The sequence below is a fragment of the Tenebrio molitor genome, chromosome 4, assembly GCF_963966145.1.
Source record: "Tenebrio molitor chromosome 4, icTenMoli1.1, whole genome shotgun sequence".
Lineage (NCBI taxonomy): Eukaryota > Metazoa > Arthropoda > Insecta > Coleoptera > Tenebrionidae > Tenebrio > Tenebrio molitor.
Window position 1 is genome coordinate 1,505,307 of NC_091049.1, and position 22,017 is coordinate 1,527,323.

Genomic DNA, 22,017 nt, shown 5'->3' on the forward strand with positions numbered 1-22,017 from the left:
ATTTCGGCGAGGCAGATTTTGTTTGGTAAAAAACGTAATCGGCTGAGCGAGAATTCGGCTAACGACAAACCCGACGTAAAGTTTTCTTCTTTACGAGCTTCGGTTTGTGTTTTATCGTTTATTCGGTGGATATTTGATGGAAATGGCCGAATTGAAAGTAGAAATCGGCGGCTAAAGCGCCATTCTGCGAGTGTTATTAGCAAGGAAATCGATTGGGTCATGACGGCTGAATTAAGCGGGGCGTTGAGTTCCACGGACACCCGCAGAGAAATTCGGTTCCGATAGGAAAAAATAAAGAGGACGGATTCAAACTGTTGCTTATTCTACTGGCGTTTCAGTCCTTTCAGTAATCTGCGGAATAGGGTTTTAAAAAATCAAGTAAACAATAAAAAACAAGGCCTCGGTGTGCAAACTTCACATTAGTGCTGTGTAATGTATTGTCAATGTCAATACTGAAAGCTACATCTTTCATGACACGATATGATGGTGTGGAAAAACCTCTGAAAAAAAGCCACACCAGGTTAGGCGGCCCCGGGAATTGAACCCGGGACCTCCCGCATGCATCCTCGCGCGCTAGGCGCTTGGCCACGACCCTCGGTGGTGCATTAAGCTGTACCATACTTCTTAACACGCGTCCTTTAACCAATAGCATTGAGTCGCCGCGCCCACTATAGTTGTTATTTGTGTTTTCAATATTTTTTGTTCGATTTTCAGCGAAGATTGGGGATCAAGGTGTCAAATTCGCTTTGCAAAAATTGAAAATTTCCCCCAGAAGAACCAAGTCGGTGTTATAATTAAGGCCGCCTTAATCGTTTGATTAATTTGAACACGGCCCCGACTGAGCGAGCATTCTTATTATATTCCCGAGGAATTTGAAAATTGTATTCAAGTAAAGAATGGAGCGACTTAACGAACTCGAAAATAAACTACCCTGCGCTGTTTGCCACTTAAATTTATTAAATATTTTCTCCTCCTCACCTCTGCAACGGTCCATAGATTAATCGTTTAGCAGAGTTAACGAGAAAACATTTTCGATATTGCCACATTCCCTAATTTGGAGAAATTTCATTTTCAACGTTGCCACCACCACAACGTGCTTTCCAATCCATTAACCTGGAAATATTTTCATCAAAGCTTGACGTCCTGTTGCCCAAGGTGACGACTTTAATGTGGAAATTGATGCAACTGATGCACACCCCTGTTTCACGATTGAAAAGTTTTGTGCAGTATTTTTCACACGGGCAGTGAATTAGTTTCACGCGACACGCTAAAATCGTCACGCGACACGCTAAAATCGTCACGCGACACGCTCAAATCGTCGTCAGGCTCGGACCTTGAAAACTTCTTTAGGCGCACCACACGGGCAGTGAATTAGTCTCATGCGACACGCTAAAATCGTTCGCGACACGCTAAAATCGTCACGCTCAAATCGTCCTCAGGCTCGAACCTTGCAGTGAAAACTTCTTTAGGCGCACCACACGGGCAGTGAATTAGTTTCATGCGACACGCTAAAATCGTCACGCTCAAATCGTCGTCAAGCTCGGATTTTGAAGTGAAAACTCCTTTAGGCGCACCACACGGAAGCCAATTAGTTTGATGCGACACGCTAAAATCGTCACGCGACACGCTGGAATCGTCACGCGACACGCTAAAATCGTCACGCTGAAATCGTCCATCGTCCATAATAATACATATAATAGAAGTTTTCACTTCTGTCGTGCGGTTTTTTAAGCACACACCCTTTTTTTTTTGTTCTTGGAATAACCAAGTTTCGTCACTCTCATTAGGAGCAAATTTAATGGAAGGCGACTAAGTGCAGCAGAGACTCTGCAATAACACTGGCCATGTGCCAACATATTGATGAATAGATTGGTGAGAAGCCAAGTCATTCATTATCCTCAAGTAATTGGAACTTTATGAGTTTCAAAAGATTTATCGAATAATTGCACCACACATGAAACCCAAACAAAACTCCCCTCTATTTCTTTCGCATAATTTTTATTCGTAGTTACAAGCCTTAACACCATCTTTTCACTGCGACATCCCCAATTCGACTTTTTTCCTCTTGTTTCTGATCACCCTCGTTTAGCGGGAAAGAGGTTTGTGGCGGTTTAATCAAAAGCATTTCGTTAAAAAGAGGGAGAATCCATTATTTGTAAGAGTACATTCAGCTGTGTTTTATTCTGATGATTCATTAACTATTCGAAATTACGAAATGTAAATTATTTTGGGGGTTTGTATTTATTTACGAATTAAAATTCAAGAGCCAAGCAATATTCATCGTGCTGTAAAGATTTCGGTAATTGCACCTAAAAGGGAAACTTTCTAATTGCGACTTAAAGAATAACGAGTACAAAGGTACTTAAGAGTGTCGCAGATTAATATGCACATTGGAAGCTATACCGCGTTCACTCGAGCGATGTTGTGGTCACGTGCGTAGCGCGTGACCGAGTGGCAAACAGGCTCCGCCTACTCTCAGACTCACAGCGCAATATTTTCAGTACATTTTAGTTGAGTTCTAAGCGTTTTCAGTTTTTTTCGAAGCAGTTTGCAGCTAGTAACGAGGCGAAAGAGAGACTGTCTTGTTTTTGAACTGCGAATGGGTACACTAAATGACTTTACCAACTTCGTACGAATGTATAAATGAGATAATTATTATGCAGGAGATATTTCTCACATTAATTTAACTTCTGTAACTCCACTAAGCAACCTGTTACACACTTATCCCCGTTTCATTAAAATTTGTAATTTGCCGTTGAAAGATAAATATAGGGTAATTTACCTTGGAAGATAAATATTTCCCAAGCTAAAAATATTCTCTTATGTTCATTTCTCCCAAACAATTAATTAAGAAGAGTGTGAACAATTAATTTCGCAGGACACATTTTCAAATTTGTTTAAACAAAATATTAAAATCTTTTAGTTTGTTTTGAGAACTCACAGCATCAGAAGGTTTGAGTCGTTTTGTTTGTCGTTTCATTTCGAAAAAGAATGTTCTACTTTTGTACGCCTTGTATCAGTCAGTTACGGTGAAAAACCTGATGCACGAAAATAAAACAGCCTCGTCTTTAATGAAACCATTGCTGTAACTAATTAAATAGAATGCCACAACATCTCCGTCTCGGTCCATCACGATAAGACGACAGAGATCGTCCTTTTCGAGTCGGAATTCTTTCGCTACATTAAATTATCCTGGCGTCCCTTTCAACGCTCATTTATCGGCGATCACTCTCTTTATTTGGCGTGTCGTCCTTATTCAGGAGTCGCCCATTTTTGTGCGCTTCGTTTTATTTCAGAAGGATCGTCATTTGCGTTATTCACGAGTTCGATGAGCGATCGCATCCACGATTGCGTCTTTGACGTGCATTTCACGGTATCTAAGTGACTTATTTTGTGTAAGATTTGATTAGGGGGGAGGTTGCAAGATACGTTTTTGATCTATGGACGGTGCGAAAATAATTCAAAGGCTCTCGCTAGATTGCGCAACGAAAATATAGAGATAGGACCCATCGAGACTATAAAACATTTAGTGGCTGCCAAAGAATAAACCAGCCGCAACAAGGAAATAAACCGAAACGAACTAGTAGATAGGAGACCGTGCGAAATTGATAATAGTGAGCAAAAATGGCAATTGAATCACTAGTGAGGAAATCATATTTTCTCACTAGTGAGCAAAGTGAATGTTTTGAGAGTTTGTGGATAGAGGGGGTGCCAAATGTGTTTTTAAAATACTTTCTGAATACTTATTAGTAACTAAAGCTTGTCTTATTTTGAAAGTTGGGCGTCTGAGCCGAAGGCGAGGACGCCAATCGTACGAGTACTTTGCTCACTTGTACTGAAAATAGCAATAAAATTGAATCCAAAATTATGTTATTTTGAATTGTTTAAACAAATAATAATTATTGATGGACAATCTATGAATTCAAAAAATTATTGTAAAAACGTTTTATATGTGGATTGTCAAACTCAAGGTCGCTTAAAACTGATGATTGCACTGTACGTAAGGGCGCCTAGTTACTTTTCCTGGTAGTGCCAACTTAACGACAAGTCCCCAATCCACATCTGTAACGTTCCGACTATTGTTTATTATGATGTTCTAGTGATATATTTTTTTTAAGTTTGTGTATTGCTCCATCTGCTATGGCAACACCACACACCAGCTGTTAGACTGATTACCAACATGATAACAGTATAGTTACTACATATAAAACATGAAATTTTTAAATTAATAACTTCCACGATCGTGGCAAGTATTAATGACCACTTGACATGTTACATGATTAACTAGCGTTTTTATCAACTTCTATTAAACCAGTAAAATATCCTGTGACAAATCACACTTTGTTCTCTAAAAAAATATTTCACAGGACCAATTACCACTTCTACAAAGATAGATCACTTTATTTTATATGTTTATTATTTATTATGTAAGAAAATGTTTGAATTCATAAAAGTTGCGACAATCACACGAGTGCAATAATGATGCAGTATTTCACTTGTTGCCTACAAAATTTTATTTATCCAGAACGTTTAAAACTACCCCTGAAAACATGAATTAACTTATTTATTTGTCTTGAGTTGTTTCCATTATTTACTTTACCGTACGGTGTGCGGTAATGCATACTTTACCACTTACCGTGCGGTAAAGTAAGTCATTACCTGTCGAAAATGCATGAGGTAAATGGAATATATCACCGCTTGTAATTAAAAAAAAATACGAAATTGTGTTTAAAATGTAACCTGTGCCGTAACAGATGTTGTAAAAATATGTAAAATCGTCTGCTGCTACTGGACATAATTAACGATCTGTACGTTTGTTAAGTTTATTCGATTTGAAGATTTTATCGTAAATGTTACCGTTTCGGTGTTGTGAGTGCGATAATCATCGTTACGTGCCCAAGATGCGGTAAAGTAAACGTGCCAGTTGAGGTAGAAATAGTCACGCACCGGTTTGGTGACCAAATTGTTTTTTAACAAACATTTATTACAGAGTAACAATCTCCTTTGGTACAGCTCGTTAGATCTACAATTACCAGAAGGGTGCGTGTAGTGTACAGGAAAGAAGGAATTTTTGCTTCTCTGATAAAAAATGCATGCGATGCACTCTGCTACGTGGAAAGAAAGGTGTTTTCTTGTATTTCATTCTGTTAAAATATGTACGGGGCGCAGCTTTTAGTAAATCAAACGATCTTTTATTTCGAAGATGTGAAGGTGAGCCGGCGCTGCATAGCGGTCCTTCGAGCCGGATATGTGTGCAGGCTTGAAACACATCAGATGTGAACTGATGCATTTAAAATCCTTTTTTGTGGAAACATCATTTCTACAAAAGCCCACAATCAATTTTAAACGTATCGCATTTATGCGAATTGGAATATTTCAATCCATGGCTGTCGGCAAATAGAGTTGCATTTGAATTGTCAAAACCCTGTCGCATGCGATGATTTAATGTTACGGTAAATATATTTACTCACGTATGCAGACAATTTCATTTATAATATGAAACAGGGAGTGATAAATCTCGCGTTTGCACTCGATGCACAATCGACCCGGCACAACATTTTTCTGCAAAACTCGTAAAACTCCTTTTTGTCTTTCCAACCGGTAATAACCGAAGCAAGGAGAACGTTTTTGGCATTTTATTTTTTAATGGAAGTTCCGCGTGATTGTTACGTTCTACCAGTTCTTTATAAATCGCCACGTTATTCTTTATAACGGTGGTCCCACAGGAGCCTGAAGCAATCTCGCTCTTTCGTTAAATTTCTCTCAAGCCGAGCCGAAATGTTAACATGGTAACGTACAAATAATACGACTTTAGGGCAAGGATCAAAATTTTAATGACGAGGATGTTTTCAGAAGTGGCGACTTTATTTCCTTCCTAATAAGGTGCAGGCTTACGAACTCGATTATTACGGATTTGAGTGGGAGGACTAGTGGGACTGCGATGGAAAATGCTGTAGAAAAAGAAGAAAATTGAATATTTGCCGACATTTCATCACACGAAAGAAGCAAACTCAGATTTGACCTTTACCAAAAATTTATTTACAAATGGATCTCGTTTGCAAGTGCAGCCAGATAGAAAGAATCAATATCACAAAATTTCAACTGCTGAAAAAATTTTTGTTTTGTTTATTTATTTGTTCACAACATTCTCTAGTTCTTTCTCTAGTTCTTTCCCAGCGACTTCCCCATTTTTTATGTCTACTAAATGAAATATAATTGTCCAACATCCGCCTATTATGTTATGTTTTATAAATCCAAATCCGCACTAGACATCGTAAAATTTTATTGTCTCATAAAATTTTATTATATTGCCCTCATAAAATTTAAAGCTTGTAAATTTAGTAAGTTGAAGGTAAGTCGTTATTAATTTGTCGATTCCTATAACCTCCCTACAGTAAAAATTTTACAGTCATTAAATAAAAAAAATTATGTGAAAAGTAGGACAAAATTTTATTAAACAGATCGTAAAAATCAATCCAATCTGAAAAAATCCAGGTGAAGCTTTTTTCGGTCACTGATTAGATAGAATATCTATTTTCAATACAAGAAGGCAAGTCCTCGCCTTCGGCTCAGACGCCCAACTTCCGCACTCGTGATTAAATGCACGTTTGCTCATGCGTGTTGAATCTGATTTTTCCATGATCATAAAATAGAGTCGCGGAATTGAAATTTCGGGCACCATTTTTTTTTGGCACTTTTTTTTTAGTTAATTGCAGTGAGTTTGTAATTAAATCATCGCTTTCACCTGCTGCCTACCCCTTATTATGCCGCAAATCACGATTTTTTAATGTAAATAAACCAAAATGACAAAAACATGACAAGAGTAAAAAATGAGGTTATATTAACGTACTATTCAGGACACGGAATCTTGGCCCTAACTGACATTTAATTGACAAATATGTGTGAACTGGCCTTTATTGAATATAACCCAACTTTTGACTCTATAATGCCATTTCCTTGCTTTTTTGATGTCAGAATAAAAACTTCAAAGTGGTTTTTAATAACTGTCATTTATTAATGACACTAATGATTGGTTTACATATTTTTTTTTTAGAAATGTCAAAAAAATGTTGGCCAAGATTCCATGTCCGGAATAGTAAACTGTGCATACTTATCATTATCTATCTGCATCACTATTTTTCATAACTGTTAAAATCACTGAAACAATAACTTCTACAAAATTAGCCCAAAGGAAACTCACGAAAACAGTTTTTCACAACAAAACGTGGATCAACAAAATTAGAAACAAAAGAGGTTATGTTGTTAAGCGTTGCGTGTCTGTGATTGGTTGACTGATTTTAGTTTAATCAGTGATACCAACACACAATGCATTTAGCATGAATTTTCCCAGAAGTCTATTCCAAGCAATTTCACGTTTTTTCGTCAATTGAAATCTAAATAATAGGTTACAAATTTAATAAGTCAAAAATAAGACAAGCTTTAATTACTAATATTCAGAAAGTATTTTAAAAACAGATTAAAAAAACTTTCAGTACAACATATTTGGCGCCCTCTATCCACAAACTCTCAAAACATTCACTTTGCTCACTAGTGCCATCTCTGCTAACTGTTTTCAGTGAGCAAAAACCACTAAAATCCAATGATCATGGAAAATTATTTTCCTATAATAAAAATATTACAGAAGGAACACCATTTTATTGGGAAAACTATTTTCCCTTTTTTTTAATTCCAAACCAAAAAATTGCAGACCCAGTGGATTAAAGAAACTCCTGGACTGTCAAAATGAAATGTTTTGTTTTGACTGTACTTGGTTATAAAAGTTTCTCTCTAGAGTATACTCGCGTCAAATCTAGTAACAAAAAATTGAGGTTATGTTTTGATTTTAATCGCGTTTCAGAGTGAAACTGAGTTAACTAGTGAATGATCCCGTTTCACAGCCCCAATTAGTTTTGACAGTCAAGATGCTTTTTGAATTTACTCCACACATTTACTGATTTAGACGTGTTCTTGTAACATCCTGCGACGCACAAAATCTTTGCGAGTGAATCAGCCCCCAACCCTACATAAATCTCCCGAAAACCAATTCTTCCTCTTTACATAGACCTTTCTTATTCTTTATATTAATGGATCCCTCTTGTCTTTCATCTGATTTTATCACTTCACATCTGAAATGTGCGTAAGACGCGCCCCCTCACCCCATAGCGAATTCCTTCCGCGTGTTCTCAAGACACCGTTATTAAAATTTGTTGAGTCGATGTCTGAGCAGGACGCAGGATCGCAAAAATGGATCAGTCAAAATTGGCCCAGAACAACCCCCTCGTCTAAATCGTCGGCATTAAAAAGAGTAGCGGCAACCCTCTCGGGGGTTCAAGAACAAACGCGGCGACAATTTCCAAAGAGAGAAACGAGAATTTATTGCAAAACTAGAGAGGCAGAAAAATAACGCAATCTCGCCCCTTCCGGTTTACCCCTCGGCGGGGGCAATAAATACCTGTCACCTGGCGGAGTGGCGGCGTTTGTTTTAGTTTTCTTGGAATTTATTATTTGCACGCGGGTCGAGTGGAGGAGGGTGAGGGCGTGCGGTTCGTTAGGGACAAAGTATTTGCAACAAACACAATGGAGTTACTAATCAGGCTGGCCACTACAAAGAGGGCCTCCAACTTTACAGTTGTCCGACGGCCGCATTGTCCCGAGTGGCCGTGGTGAGAGCTTTCCAACCCTTATCCCCCTCTTTGCCGAACCTTATCAGCCTTAGCCTCCATTAAGGATATCTGCCGAGGAGCCGCTGTCGGACCGCTCCGAGGATTCTCCAAGACGATATGACTAAGGGGGGCCTGGGGAAAAGGTCATCGCGACAACAATACCAACAATACGAAACCGAAACCGGGAAAAATTCAAATCGCCTGTCAAATTACGTCGGGAATTTCCTAATTTCCCAAAACTGTAAAGTCGCTGGGACACTTCTCCCTGTTCACCTTTCAGGAGGCGTTCCTGTTTGCACCCTTTAATACCTCGCAACCCTCGGCCGTCACCGTTTTCCACCTGATACAAAACAAACAAAAGAAAAACGTGCCAATTTCCTAAGTATTCCAGAGCTGGAAGCACGAACCACGGAGGGCGTGGGAGGGGAATGTTGCCGTAAGTAGAGAAAAACCCGATTTAGATGTGAACATTTTCCTTTTTCGATGCCGTGGAAAAAGCATAAGCTGAAAGACGTCCAGGACTAGGTGATATTTCATCCTGACAGGGTCGACTCGTCTCGCGAAAATCGGACCCCGTCGATAACGAAAACAAGACGAGTCGAAAAAATTAAGCAAACGATTGAAACGGAAACCGAGATTGCTGCCTGCGCAAACACGTCCCCCCACCATTCCTCCTACTCAAGGTGAAACACAACGTCCTGTTTGCACACGTTGAGTATTTGAATTTGAAGGGTGCTGCGAAAATATTTATACATTTGGGGGCGCCGCCCTCTCCTCCTTAATTATCGCCTGGACGACTTCCGCTCCGGACTGAATGAAAGACGATCGGCCCGGAAACGGCGCTGACCGGATCCGGAGCGTGCACGAGTTGAGATCCCGGAAAAATCAATTTCGGAAGATGTTACCGCAGCGCAAATATTTGAAAGTGTGCGAAGCTGTATGTTTGCTGTTGTGGTTTCGAAGAGCACCAGGAATTCTGTTATTAATTTTACGACGGGCTCCCATCCAGGGTTGGCCACACCTGCAATGCAACTGCATTTTCGAGCATTCGACTAAATGAAGGAGGAAAATTTGATTTGACGCGAGAAAAGAAATTTTACAATTTTTTCAAGAGGTGGAATGTCTGCGGTAGGCCTCAGATACGATTCTATTATTTTGAAAAATTCACGGTTTTCGCTCTTTTTTTGACAGGAATCAAATAGAAATCATCCCAGGAAAAACCCAAATGAAAATGAAATTCCGGGAGCAATTTATAAAAAAGAAAAACCGATTTAAATCGAACCTGAACGGCGGAATCGCTCCAATAAACGGCGCGTAATTTATAAATAATTTAGACGCAACAAAAGCCACCCCTAATAACGGGTGGAAGTTAAAAAAACCGTGAATAAAGCGACAACGAAATAGATTCCTCCCGGATCCGCGCTGAAAATTTCAGGCAACACACGTAAGTTAGTTTCGTAGATGAGCGCCTTGAAAATTTAAAGAGAAGAAGAGACCTCCAGCAGAACGTCGTCACGCATTACTTTGCATACAAATAGTTTTGTTCTGTGGTGAAAAAAATTGCAGAGGCAGGGCGGAAAGTGGCTCCGGCGCGATTAAGACGTACTTAATTCAACAGTTCTTCCGCGGAGGCCCTTCACGCTGTTTGCTTTACACGACGTAAGCTTCCAGATTAGCATTTCCATAATAATCACTGGCTCATTTGAATATGGCGGCGAGTAATAATTAATAATTCCGGAATGTTTACGGCTAATAAATCCCGATGATCAATCAAGTCCGGAAAGCTATTTCTCGTCGACGTCAGGAGCGATTTTCTCTTTTAATAAAAATGGAATTTCACTTATTATTAGCTGATGAAAGTTTTAGTTGTGTCTGTTTCGCGCAAAACGTGCAAAATGCAATTTTCCTCATTAAAGAAATTCATTGCAGTTGCTTATCATTCTAAGTGGTTAGATAATTCAGTTCCTGCGCTAGACCAATAAATTCCGCTAATGCTCGGGTATCTTCGTAATGTCGCGAAGGATGAAATAAAATGTTGACGATTATTTGTACAAAGTCGTTGAAAATAAATATCTTGGGGCATTAAATGAAACGTTGTTGGTTGCTACGTTTAAAAACCCGGAGGAATTTATCTGACACTGAAAAAAATACAAACGAAAATGTTTTTTATTCTTTGCAAGTCAGGCGACATTGGAGTATTTCGCGGCGCACTTTTAATACTCGAAACATGAAACAAACCGCGAAATTTCACTGTTGGGATCTCTCAACTAAAATCAAACCGATTCGAACGAAGTTTTCTAAATACCTACATATTTCTAAATAAAGAAGATTAAAGCAAACCTGTGTTGATCCTATTTGATAATAGCAAGTCACAATACATCAATTGGAACGTTTCCTTTAACGCAAACATTTATTTCAACTAAATGAAAATATAAGTCTTTGTTGTAATTTGTTTGGCCACGATAACTCCTCGAGGTAAAGTGACGACTGGTCCTTATTCACTTTAAATAACTAAGTTGTTTGATCTCTTTTGTGTTCGAAATGAAAAGAAATATGTTGAATGGGACATTCAAGCTTCAGAAAGTGCTTTCAATATTTGTAAAAATAAACGCAATCGGTAAGTTTGACGAAAGCTTGGAACGGAAACCCTGACTCATAGGGGGAGGAGTCTTGAAGCGTATGTGTAGAAGAGCGCGCGCTGACTGGTCGGCGCCACCACCAATCAATGCGTGCCGCGTCTGGTGTGTCGTGCGCGCGCGAATTTAAAAAATGTAAACGTTCGTGTATTAATCTTGTGCTAAATTTGATATTTAAAATATTTTCAAGTGTGGTAATGTGCAGCAATTGTTGCGTGGAGTGTATTACTTGTGTGTCGTAATCCAAATAATCCAATTTGTCGAACCCGCTTGATTTCCTTTTATTGTTTTATCCTGGTCTGGCAAGTGAGGCATTTCAGCTGGTGATATACCGTTTTGATCATCAGTTCCCGGGGCATTGTTCAGGTATGGTTTACAACCGAGAAAGATTTTATTTAGCACTGGCTCGTCGATAGATGTTCACGAATCGCAGAAATTTATTTCCCCCGAAGAAAATAAGGGGCGCTTGCGGCCGTCACTAGGAATAACGAAATATAATTTATAACCATAGCGGGAAATGCACGAATCTGTTTCGAGCATCTCAGAAATTTGTCGATAATAATTAAATTCCCCCCTCCGAAAAATTTCAGGCTGAAACTGAAAGGTCGACAAGTCGCACACCCAAAGAGGGAAACAATATAACTCTAGGAAGCTTGTCAAGCTGTCAGCTCGGCACAATCCCCATCCAAATGTGAGAAGATATAAGCGCCTCTTAGGTTGACGTATTAAAATAAATACAAATTTATTTTGAAATTGTCTGTCGCGGCTACGGATGAACGGCTCCGGAGTCCCGCAGGGCAAGGATTTACCCCGGAATAACTCCCGGATCGGCGTCTCTTTTCGTTTTGTTCGCCGCGACGAGCTGGGGATTTTTTCACCCCCTTAATTGACTGCCGGCACCGTCACTTTAATTGTCACCAAAACAAAAACATTTCTGACAGATTTATAGAAACAGAAATATCGCTAAAGCAGTTCGCAGATGACTATAAAAGTGATGAGGCACAGGTGCCAACGACCGAGCGTCGTGGTCAAGCGCTTGGCGCGCCGCTTTGCATTCGGAAGGTGCTGGGTTCAAATCCCGGTGCCGCCTGATCAAGGGTTGTGGGTTTTTTTCAAGAGTTTTCCCCACACACATCTTGATATGAGCACACAGGCGACCCCTGGGTCAGTGTACTCACCCCTCAGTACCTACCACCCACCTCACCGTACCCACCCCGTGAGTATGGCTGAAAAGGCTCTGGAGAGCCCTCCCTCGGGGGAAATGAAAGATGCATCCTTTCCGGGTCCAATGGACGCGGACCCCCGGCCACCCATCCAAATCTTAACCGCTACCAGTGTTGCTTCGCTTTCAGATATTTTCTAGTGTTTTTGCCGTAGAAAAAATTACTAGAGGAAACTGCAACAGAAAATGCACCTCTCGGAGTGGCGGAGCCTTTCAATTTCAGCTCAGTCGTGTTGTTTTTATGAATGTCAAAGAAATCTCTTTATTACAGTTTTTCCTTTGATATTCAAGACATAAAACAAACAGTGGCAAAAAAGCGGAGCAGCCGGTGGCAGCTTGTCGCCTTCAACCCCGTCGCCCTCAACCCCGTCTAAAAACGGCGTTGTTTTAATCGTAATTAAATCGGGAATCGCGGAGATAAATTCGTGGGGAGTTAGCACCCCCAAAGTCAAACCGAGTGACGGCATCTTCTCATCCCCATAATTAGAACAGTGTGTTGTCGGTTTTCCCCGGCGGACTAATTTATTTGGAGTCGACAAGCGTGCAGGAAAAAATCAAGAGTGGGGTGACTGCAACCCTGCGAACTACAGAGCCAGATGACAAGCTCAGACGCAGTCGCTAAATTAATTGTAAGAAGGCAGGATCATTATTGTCTGATGTTTTACGAAACGCCCGGGACGATTTAATTATCGAAACGCTTTTGTTTATGACGACGGGGGCGGCGATAAATCGTCGGTGGAAAGGGCGACTCGATTATTTTTCCGCGTTCGATCCCGACGACTAAATCACCTTTTCTTGGATTTAATTTCGATTCTAATTTCCAGCCAGTCCATTTCCGCCTTATAATGGAGTCGTTGCACCATTGATTATGATGGCATTTTTAAGAAGAAGAAGAAGTTGTAATCGCGTGAGGCGGCGCCAACTTCGATTTGTTTTTATCACGGAGGGGCGGTTTTATTGCAACAATTCGCCAGGAGCGTCTTCGCAACAAGACTCATTTTTCAAACTGCATCCACCCCTTTACTACCCCTGCATATTCATACGGACCATAATCGTAAAAATTCGGTATGAAGTCGGCGCGATTATAAATGCTAATACCGTCTAACTTCTACTTTTACGGTAATTTGCATCGTAACGTAATAAGGGCTGAACAGGTGTTGAAAGGAATTAAGAAAAATCGTCGGCACGAATTTTTACCTAACAAAACGAGTTTGAATTAGAATTAATCGCGCCGTTTCCACCTGGAATTCCACTTAAAACAACCAGGTAAATAGCTCATTTGTTCACACTTAACGACAAACGAGCCCCATTTTACACAAGAATTTTATTTTGCAAATTGAGGCCTCGTTGTGCAACCTTCACACCCGACGCACTTGTTTACGCAACAAGTACCTATCACCTATCACAGATCTACTCTCGCACTGCAAATTTACGTAAAGCATCTCCACATTATTTTTAATTCAGTCTTGCTTTAGAGCTTTAACCCGTTTTCGTTGGCTCCGTGTGCAATATATTTCATTAAGTCAAGCCAACTAACTTATACGAGCTTTAGTACTTTTATTACGGATGTAAGCCCAGAAACCTGTATGCACATGTGCAAGTTGGAGAACAAAATTGCTCGTGCAATAATGGAACGGGGCCAACTTTCCGTTTACAACTTGCAAGCTCTTTCTGTTAATTTGAAATCTAACGGATTATTACTCCCTCTGCTGAAATGAAACAAATTTGCTGAACCAACAAAATTTCCCTTATTCCTGACGCGTTAGAAAAAAAAATTGTTCATATTGAAATTTTAATTTAACTGACAAAACAGAATATTAAACCGCTGTTTATTAATTACACCTGTACGGTTTTCCTCGTGTTCTCTCACATTTATGTGAGAAATATATACATTTCCTGAGCCTCCTCCTACACGTAGTTGGCATATTTTCTTTTTGGCACGTGCAAAAATAGAAACGCTGTCTTTTGCATCCGAACTCTGCACCTATCTAAACAACCGTTTAGTCTACGAGCATTTACAAGACAATTTAAAGGAACCGGAGTCAGCCGGAAGCCCGGAATCGCGAACAAAGCGATGCTAGGAAATAGGAAATGTATAATTGTCGACTATCTACCCGACTTCCTCTGTTCTCAGAGGCGCCTCATTTACACATGAGGGTAAATAAAGTGGTTAAATATTACAGTCGTTGCGTAAAATTTGCTAAATAATAAATTTCATCGAAGGCATGTTCAGTGTGCCGAAATTACAACTCTCAACAAGAAGTGCTGTTTGAGTACACAGGGTAGAGGTGCAATTTTTGATTCCCTCCCTACAGAGGGTGGGCTGCTGAGACTTTCTGTGACTTTTCAGCCAGATTCAGTGAGGGGTGGTAGGTACTGAGGGGGGTGAGTAACCCAGTAGTTGCCTTATCTTTGATTTGAGACCTGGGCTCATATCAAGATGTAGTGGTGTGGAAAAACCACTGAAAAAAACCCAACCAGGTCTGACAGCGGCCCTGGGATACGAACCCGGGACCTCCCTAATGCAAAGCGGCGCGCTAAGCGCTCGGCCACAGTGCTCCCACGACTAACGTTATAACACACGGATGACTTGTTACAACACGCACATGACTTGTAGACCACTTTACTGGTCTGAAATGAGAACAATTATGACTTTGTAAGTGCCAGGTGTTGGATAACAACATTTCCGAATGAAATTGAATTGAATCTGAAAGTTCGCTTGGTTAAAAATCCAGCACCTAGACTCAGTGTCGGCGTTATTTGACAAGCTTATAATTAGGGTCTGTTGACTTTATCGCTTGTGGCATTTTAATACTCTTTGGTGTCAGAAGTAATTAAACTTGCCTGGTATTTGCACGTGGTAAATCGGTTTACTTTCGGCAACCGTTGTTCAACAAATCCCGCTTATTTAAAAAATCGATTTGAAATGCTTCATCGCGAGTTGTACAAATTGGCAAAATATAACTTGAGTCCTGCGTCTGTCGTAACCGGAGTGCTACTCGTTTCAATTTTTCATTCCTTCTGCGTTCAATTTGTTATTGTGTCATTGAATCATTATTCTAAAATAAAGGGAGATTAAAACAACGCCGACCGTGTTTATCATGTTGAAGTAAACATATTGTTGTTCATTTTTCAGTCATTTTCAGTAATTGATTTCAATTTGTTGCGGTGGGCATTTGTGCATGAATTGATTACACAAAATGGCGTTTTCCTCTCTGATTATGTTCACTAAATTGTCATTTTGTTCTTAACAAATAATTTACAATTTATTTTAGATTTTGACCTAGTAGTAGAGCAGTATTAATCTTGTAAATCCCTTCAAACATAGTTAAATGGAATAATTAATTAATCTCAAACACATGCAAATATTGAATTTGCTTACCTCAGCCTACAAGACACCATTAATAATCTGGAAACTATGCATAAAGGATGCGACACGCACCCTCCTTGTAGGACTTTTACAACCGAAAAATACAAGTCTTGTCCTGAGCTTCGATCAAAAGCTCACTTTAAACCTGAGTACAAATCAAGCATGATATTTTTTTTGGAAAACAACATTTTTGAATGCAGATAAAAGAAGTGTTTTTTGAAATAAATAAATAAATAAATTCTCTAATAAATAGCTACACTAATTGTGGAAAAAGTTTCCATTGACATTGGTTAGTTAGTCACTCAATGTAATACTAGAGCCACAGTTATCAATAAAACCTTTAAATGGAAATTTCTTGTAGGAAATAATTTAACTTTAATTAAATATATCAACATATTTTTCTTGATATCACAAAACTAAATTTGTTGTTTATTCTACAACTATCATTATTCTATTTTGGTTTCATTGCCATCAACCAACACATTAACACAAAGTAGTGGTTGCCAAAAAAAAAAAATAAAACAAACAAGAATTATTAATGCAATCACACTTTTAATCGATTATTTTTACAAAACTCTTGTGATAAATAAATGAGGACAACAGTATACATGGTGATTCACGTGTAATAATGATCCCGACGGAACTAAAATGCAACCCACAATACATTTCGCACGTAAAGCTGGATTTTTACCGCGTCCGTATCCAGCTTTACGTTCCAAATGTATTGTGGGTTGCATTTTCAATTTCGTTTTACTCGCGAATCACCTTGTATATTGTTTGTTTTAATTTTATTTTTGGCGAAATGTATTTTCCTCGCGTTACATTTTCTCCGGAAAGATGAAATTGGCTTTCACTATTTCAATATTTTGATGTAAATAAAAGATATATTGTGTCTTAATTGGAGTTTGGCTCGTTTTTTCCAGTTGGAAAAAACATCATAAATCTTCTTCTCAAATACATTAATCAAAGCTGGTATCGAAGCAAACTTGTTATAACCTGCAGACACGATTAAGATTAATTTAGAGCTCTTGTAGGGCTTTCCATCATTTTTTCTGCTACGTGAAGTAATATTTAAAGAAAAGTTTAATACCTCTCCATTATCTGTCAAAACACTTTTTTAATATCGTTACCGGCGACAGCGAAAGGTTTTCGAATCACTCAAAGAGAAATAAAAAGTGTCCGGGAGAGATATACCACATTCTGTGATGTTCTGTGCAAAGAAAGGGGTTCTCTTAAAACCAGAGCTTTTATTAACATGTTCATGTAGAAGAAATGTTTTTTATGGGTCTTGGTGGTAAATAAGAGACCGCACCGCAGCTTGGTACTGCCAATCTTGTAAATATACAGTACAAAAATGCACTACAACTGGTTTTGATAAAATGTACAAAAGCATTATCATGTTTACTGAAGTAACCTCTACAACTATGTATAAATATGTCGGATAACAAATGTGCACTAGACAACTAGGAACTGTTGTATTAAAGAAAATCCGTTTGACAACATAACACGATATTTAAATAAAATACAGAACATCTATTATGGTACAGTTATTTGAAGAAATCACAAGTGAGCAAAGAGTAAAAATTATGGCTGGTCTAGGAACTACGCAAATCCGTGTGGACGAGGATGTAGCTGCTCTTAAATCGTGGGCGAAAACGCAACCCCACCTTCCCGAAATACCAAGTAAGTACTAGTCCTCGTCGAATAAAGTTATAGGACCCCATAAACCATATTAAATCTGATAAGTTTTGTAGTTTTCAATTTTCAATAGACTCAAATAGAGATATCGCGGTTTTCGCGGAATCTCGCGGTTTTTCGCGGAATCTCGCAGTTTTCGCGGAATCTCGCGGTTTTCGCGGAATCTCGCGGACGATTAGTTCCGTTATGGATTTAATTAATTGAATTGATGCCGCGGATATAACTGATGACGAGCTGATGCCGCGTGATCACCCGCGAGATTCCGCGAAACCCGCGAATCCTCTATAACTGCTTCAATTTTATTGGAATTTACACATAACTCCTACTGTCCAGACACTTTGTGTTCTAGGCGAAAAGTTAATACTAACTTTTTTGAAACTCAGCAAATGGAGTACAGAGAAAGCTAAAAAGAAAATTGATGCGTTCTATACAATTTGGTGTAGATTGCCATCCCTTCTACACCTAGAAACACTGAATCCCACGTCACAGATCCAGATGACCTTTGCCGACATCAAGTATTTTTTGTAACGAGTTAATTCCCTTTTTTGAGTTCTCCTTTCAGTTACATCATTTCGCTGCCCAAGCTGACAGAAGATTTGCACAGGGTGACCGTTATCAAATTTACAGGGCAGAGTGAAGAAGTGAATCATGATTTGGCATTCATTTGGTCTTTAAACGTGATCGTTCTTCGAATACTTGAAGATGTATGTGTTGGCGAAATACGTATTTTTGATTTGGAATTCTACGCTTTTAAACATTTTTCCAAAGTTACGCCCTCAATGATCAAAATGTTCGTGGAAATTTACAAGGTACTAATAAGAGAGAATTCAGAATTGTCATTTCTAACAACAGTTTTATACCCGTTCCTAGAAAGTATTCACTCTCAGAACTGAAGCAATACATCTCATCAATTGTCCTTCTACTATTGATTCTATGTTAAAAATTATAAGATCTACGAGTATAATTAATCCAAAAATGATGAAGAATGTAAGTATTTTTTTTTGATCCGGTTCTTCTTTATTTTCTATTTGGTACTGCAGGTTTTTGTCCACAAGACACTGGACACGTTGTACGGACATGTGCCCAAGACTATTTTACCACGCGATTATGGAGGTTACGAAAGATCTTTAAATGAACTAAATGGTAGGAAAAACGAAGAAACTAGACCAACGTGTTGACGTTGTTCTTTCAGGTATTTTGAAAATGAAGATGATGGAACATAAAGAATACTTTGACCGTTTGGACACTCTCAAAGTAAATGAAGATTTGCGTCCGGAAAAATTGATAAACGACGACTTTCTTGGATTTTATGGCACCTTCAAGCATCTAGATATTGACTAGCACATTTGATACTGTTGAATCAAAGCCAGAAAAAAATAGATTTTCAACAACAATATTACTATAACATAATTGTAAGGAAATAAAAAAGCTTTCTTTATTTCTTATTTTTATTTAGTTATTGAGTTAAAACCCTCTAGCTAAGCAAATTTCATCTAATTCCACCTGATATTTGATTACTATATCAGAAATGACATTTAACCAAAGAAAATTTGATATTTTTGAAGTCGTTGATTTTGCGAATTTATTTTCTTTATTATTCATTAACAGATGAAGGTCGTAATATCAGATCAGAATAAAAATAGATGACACCGAAGCTATAATTGCCTCTTTATTAATGCAACAAAAACTGACGCATTTCAACTTATCGGATTTTGTAAAGTGCTTTCTTGTGTTTGTTGTTTGCTAAGGGTCTTATCGCACACTAAGACTGACAAAGCAAGGTAAATGATTCAGTGGGAAAGACAATTTGACAATTTATAATGAAATAAGCAAAACATGGCTCGAGCTGGGATAAATCTTGGCATAATAAACCTTTTCAGGCATCCTTAATGAAAACGGTAATTTTACCTAGTCACAAGCGGACGAAAAGTAACTCTTTTTCGGACGCTGACCGTGGCGCCATCTGTTGGTCTGTTTAGTAAGTTAGCAACGAAACCGACAAAACGGATAATTGTCCTGTCACCATAAATTATGTAAATAATTAATTGTATTGCAAATAGTAAATTTCTCGTTTTGTTGGCAAGCTTTTTGTCCTAATAGTTATTTGTGTATCAATAGTTATTTGTATCAATAGTTATTTGTGTATCAAGGCCAAAAAGTCCATCCTTTTTGTCCTCACATGTTTTCAAGCCTCGGCTGCGCCTCGGCCAAAAAACTCAGACTCGGACGAAAAACATGCACTTTTTGGCCTTGATGCACAAATAACTATTAGCGATTTAGTAGAGAATACATTTTCATATCAACAAACAACAACAAAACTTAGTATAATAGAAGAATAAACATCATTAATACATTTTCTAAAGAGCTTTTCTATGTTTACTATTTACTAAAGACCTTATCGTGGTAGACCGACCAGGCAAGGCAATTACTTTGTTATATAAACAACATTTTGAAAGCGATGATTCCATTTAAATCAAGTATACAAAAGAAAAAACAAAGAAGATAAAGAAGAATCATGGTGCAGTTTCTTGAAGAAACCACAAATGATCAAAAATCAAAAGTTCTGGTTCGTCTTGGAATGACCACAAATAATCTGAACAACGACATATCTGCAATAAAATCGTGGATTAAAACGCAACCGCATCTTCCAGAAACACCAAGTACGTACTAGATATAGCTGTGACAGTACTGTCATTTAGCCTTCTAGGTGACAACACAATCAGAGGTTTTTTGATAATGAGCAAATTTAGCATAGAAAAAGCTAAAACTAAAATTGATGCGTTTTACACAATTTGGTGTAAACTGCCAGGGCTTCTACATCTGGAAACTGTGAATCCGACGTCACCGATACAAATGGACTACGCTGACATCAAGTACTTTTACTAAATCATTTTTGGATTTTCCTTGAGGAAGATGTTTCGTTTCAGTTACTTCATCCCGCTGCCAAAACAGATAGACGAGTTCTGCAGAGTGAGCATTCTCAAGTTTCTGGGAAGAGACGCAGAAGCCAATCCCATTTTGACTTTTGTGTGGACTTTGAATGTGTTCCTCGTGCGAGTGCAGGAAGACGTCAGTGGCCGTGACGTCTTTATTTTGGACTTGTCAGGGTGCACTTTTAAACATTTTACGAAAATTACCCCCACTATGATTAAAATGGCGGTGCAAGTTTACAAGGTACTCGTCAAGGAGAATTGTAATTCCAGTAAGAGATTTGTATTGTAGAAAATTTACACCACGAAACTTACTGCTGCGTTACATTTTATTAATTGTCCACCTGCAACAGACTATCTTATGAAGATTGTCAAATCTGCAATCAATGCAAAAATTCTGAACCGAGTGAGTATTTGTCGAGGTGGTTTTTATCTACTTTCCTGTTGTTGTTGTTGCAGATTTTTGTCCACAAGACACTAGATACGTTGTACGAAAGCGTGCCGAAGAGCATTTTGCCGAGAGATTATGGAGGTGGTGAAAAATCTTTAAAAGAACTGAACGGTATAAAGAAGTAGAGGTGTTGGATTATCTCATGGGCTGTGACCTTGGAAATATCTGTAAATGAACCAACGTAACGAATGACGATGTTTTTCGATCGGTTTGCAGCGCCTACTTGAGTCGTTTGCGCAGATATGACTCATAGCCCATGAGAAAATCCAAGAAGGTGTAGTTGCGGTAACGTTATCTTTCAGATATCCTCAAAAGTAAGATGATGGAATACAAGGAATACTTTAACCGTTTGGACTCTTTCAAAGTAAATGAAGATTTGCGTCCGGAAAAATTGCCAAATGATGATTTCTTCGGTTTTTATGGCAATTTCAAACAACTGGATTTTGATTAACATTGACGCATCATGTAAAATTATTATCTTTGTCAAAATGTTCTAATATACAGGGTGTTTTTGAAATGTGTGCACAAATTTTAACCACGAGCTACTGGCTTCATGTAGAACTCGGAAAAAATATCTAAAAAATTTTATGTCAAAAAATGAAATGACATTTATTTTTTGAGCCACAATTTTTTTTAATTGCTTTTAGTCTTCTACTTTGTAAAACAACCTGGTAGGTAAAATTTCGGCACATTTTAAAAATACACCCTGTATATCATATTTTATAAAACGTACACCAATGCGGATTCCTTGTTTTAAAGCATATTTCCTATAGGTTACTTCGCATTGGTGTACATTTTATAAAACATGATATACAGGGTGTATTTTTAAAATGTGCCGAAACGTTACCTACGAGGTTGTAAGACAACGTAGAAAACTAAAAGCAATTTTTTAGATTTTTTTGTGATTGTTCTTTTTTAAAATAATTTCATGTTTTGGGTGTTTGTGTAATAATAATTTCTGCGTATTTGTTCCCCATGTGTGTGATTAACATAAAGACATTTAAAAATATGTACAAGATAAATTTGCATAAACAAGAAATAAACCTG

General features: G+C 38.4%; 3 protein-coding genes across 5 annotated transcripts in view; 2 read left to right on the top strand and 1 right to left on the bottom strand.

Annotated features, from left to right (window-relative positions):
* Positions 1-22,017, bottom strand: part of LOC138128776 (TWiK family of potassium channels protein 7-like) — a 261,082-nt gene that overhangs the window by 171,816 nt on the left and 67,249 nt on the right. The window contains exon 1 of one of the 3 annotated variants that reach the window (XM_069044978.1): positions 7,112-7,235. The exons of the other annotated variants lie outside the window; for them this stretch is intronic. The gene's annotated coding sequence lies outside the window, so the exon portion shown is untranslated. Of the gene's footprint in view, positions 1-7,111; positions 7,236-22,017 lie in introns of those variants that run through there. 3 annotated transcript variants of the gene reach the window in all.
* Positions 14,880-19,027, top strand: LOC138128780 (alpha-tocopherol transfer protein-like). The gene is made up of 6 exons (XM_069044993.1): positions 14,880-17,574; positions 17,939-18,104; positions 18,152-18,398; positions 18,460-18,576; positions 18,630-18,732; positions 18,782-19,027. Exons 1-6 carry the CDS (start codon positions 17,430-17,432, stop codon positions 18,928-18,930), a joined length of 927 nt encoding a protein of 308 aa, XP_068901094.1. The 5' UTR covers positions 14,880-17,429; the 3' UTR covers positions 18,931-19,027.
* LOC138128781 (retinol-binding protein pinta-like) lies at positions 20,012-21,487 on the top strand. The gene is made up of 6 exons (XM_069044994.1): positions 20,012-20,249; positions 20,297-20,462; positions 20,517-20,763; positions 20,812-20,925; positions 20,979-21,081; positions 21,273-21,487. The coding sequence occupies exons 1-6, from the start codon at positions 20,105-20,107 to the stop codon at positions 21,419-21,421; spliced, it is 924 nt and encodes a 307-aa protein (XP_068901095.1). The 5' UTR covers positions 20,012-20,104; the 3' UTR covers positions 21,422-21,487.

Bases quoted from the DNA above. Each gene is read 5' to 3' on its own strand.
- LOC138128781 (XM_069044994.1), top strand. From the start codon at position 20,105: ATGGTGCAGTTTCTTGAAGAAACCACAAATGATCAAAAATCAAAAGTT. The intron at 20,764-20,811 runs GTACTCGTCAAG...TTTGTATTGTAG, and splicing joins TGGCGGTGCAAGTTTACAAG to AAAATTTACACCACGAAACT. The intron at 21,082-21,272 runs GTATAAAGAAGT...GTTATCTTTCAG, and splicing joins ATCTTTAAAAGAACTGAACG to ATATCCTCAAAAGTAAGATG.
- LOC138128780 (XM_069044993.1), top strand. From the start codon at position 17,430: ATGGTACAGTTATTTGAAGAAATCACAAGTGAGCAAAGAGTAAAAATT. The intron at 18,399-18,459 runs GTACTAATAAGA...ACCCGTTCCTAG, and splicing joins TGTTCGTGGAAATTTACAAG to AAAGTATTCACTCTCAGAAC. The intron at 18,733-18,781 runs GTAGGAAAAACG...TTGTTCTTTCAG, and splicing joins ATCTTTAAATGAACTAAATG to GTATTTTGAAAATGAAGATG.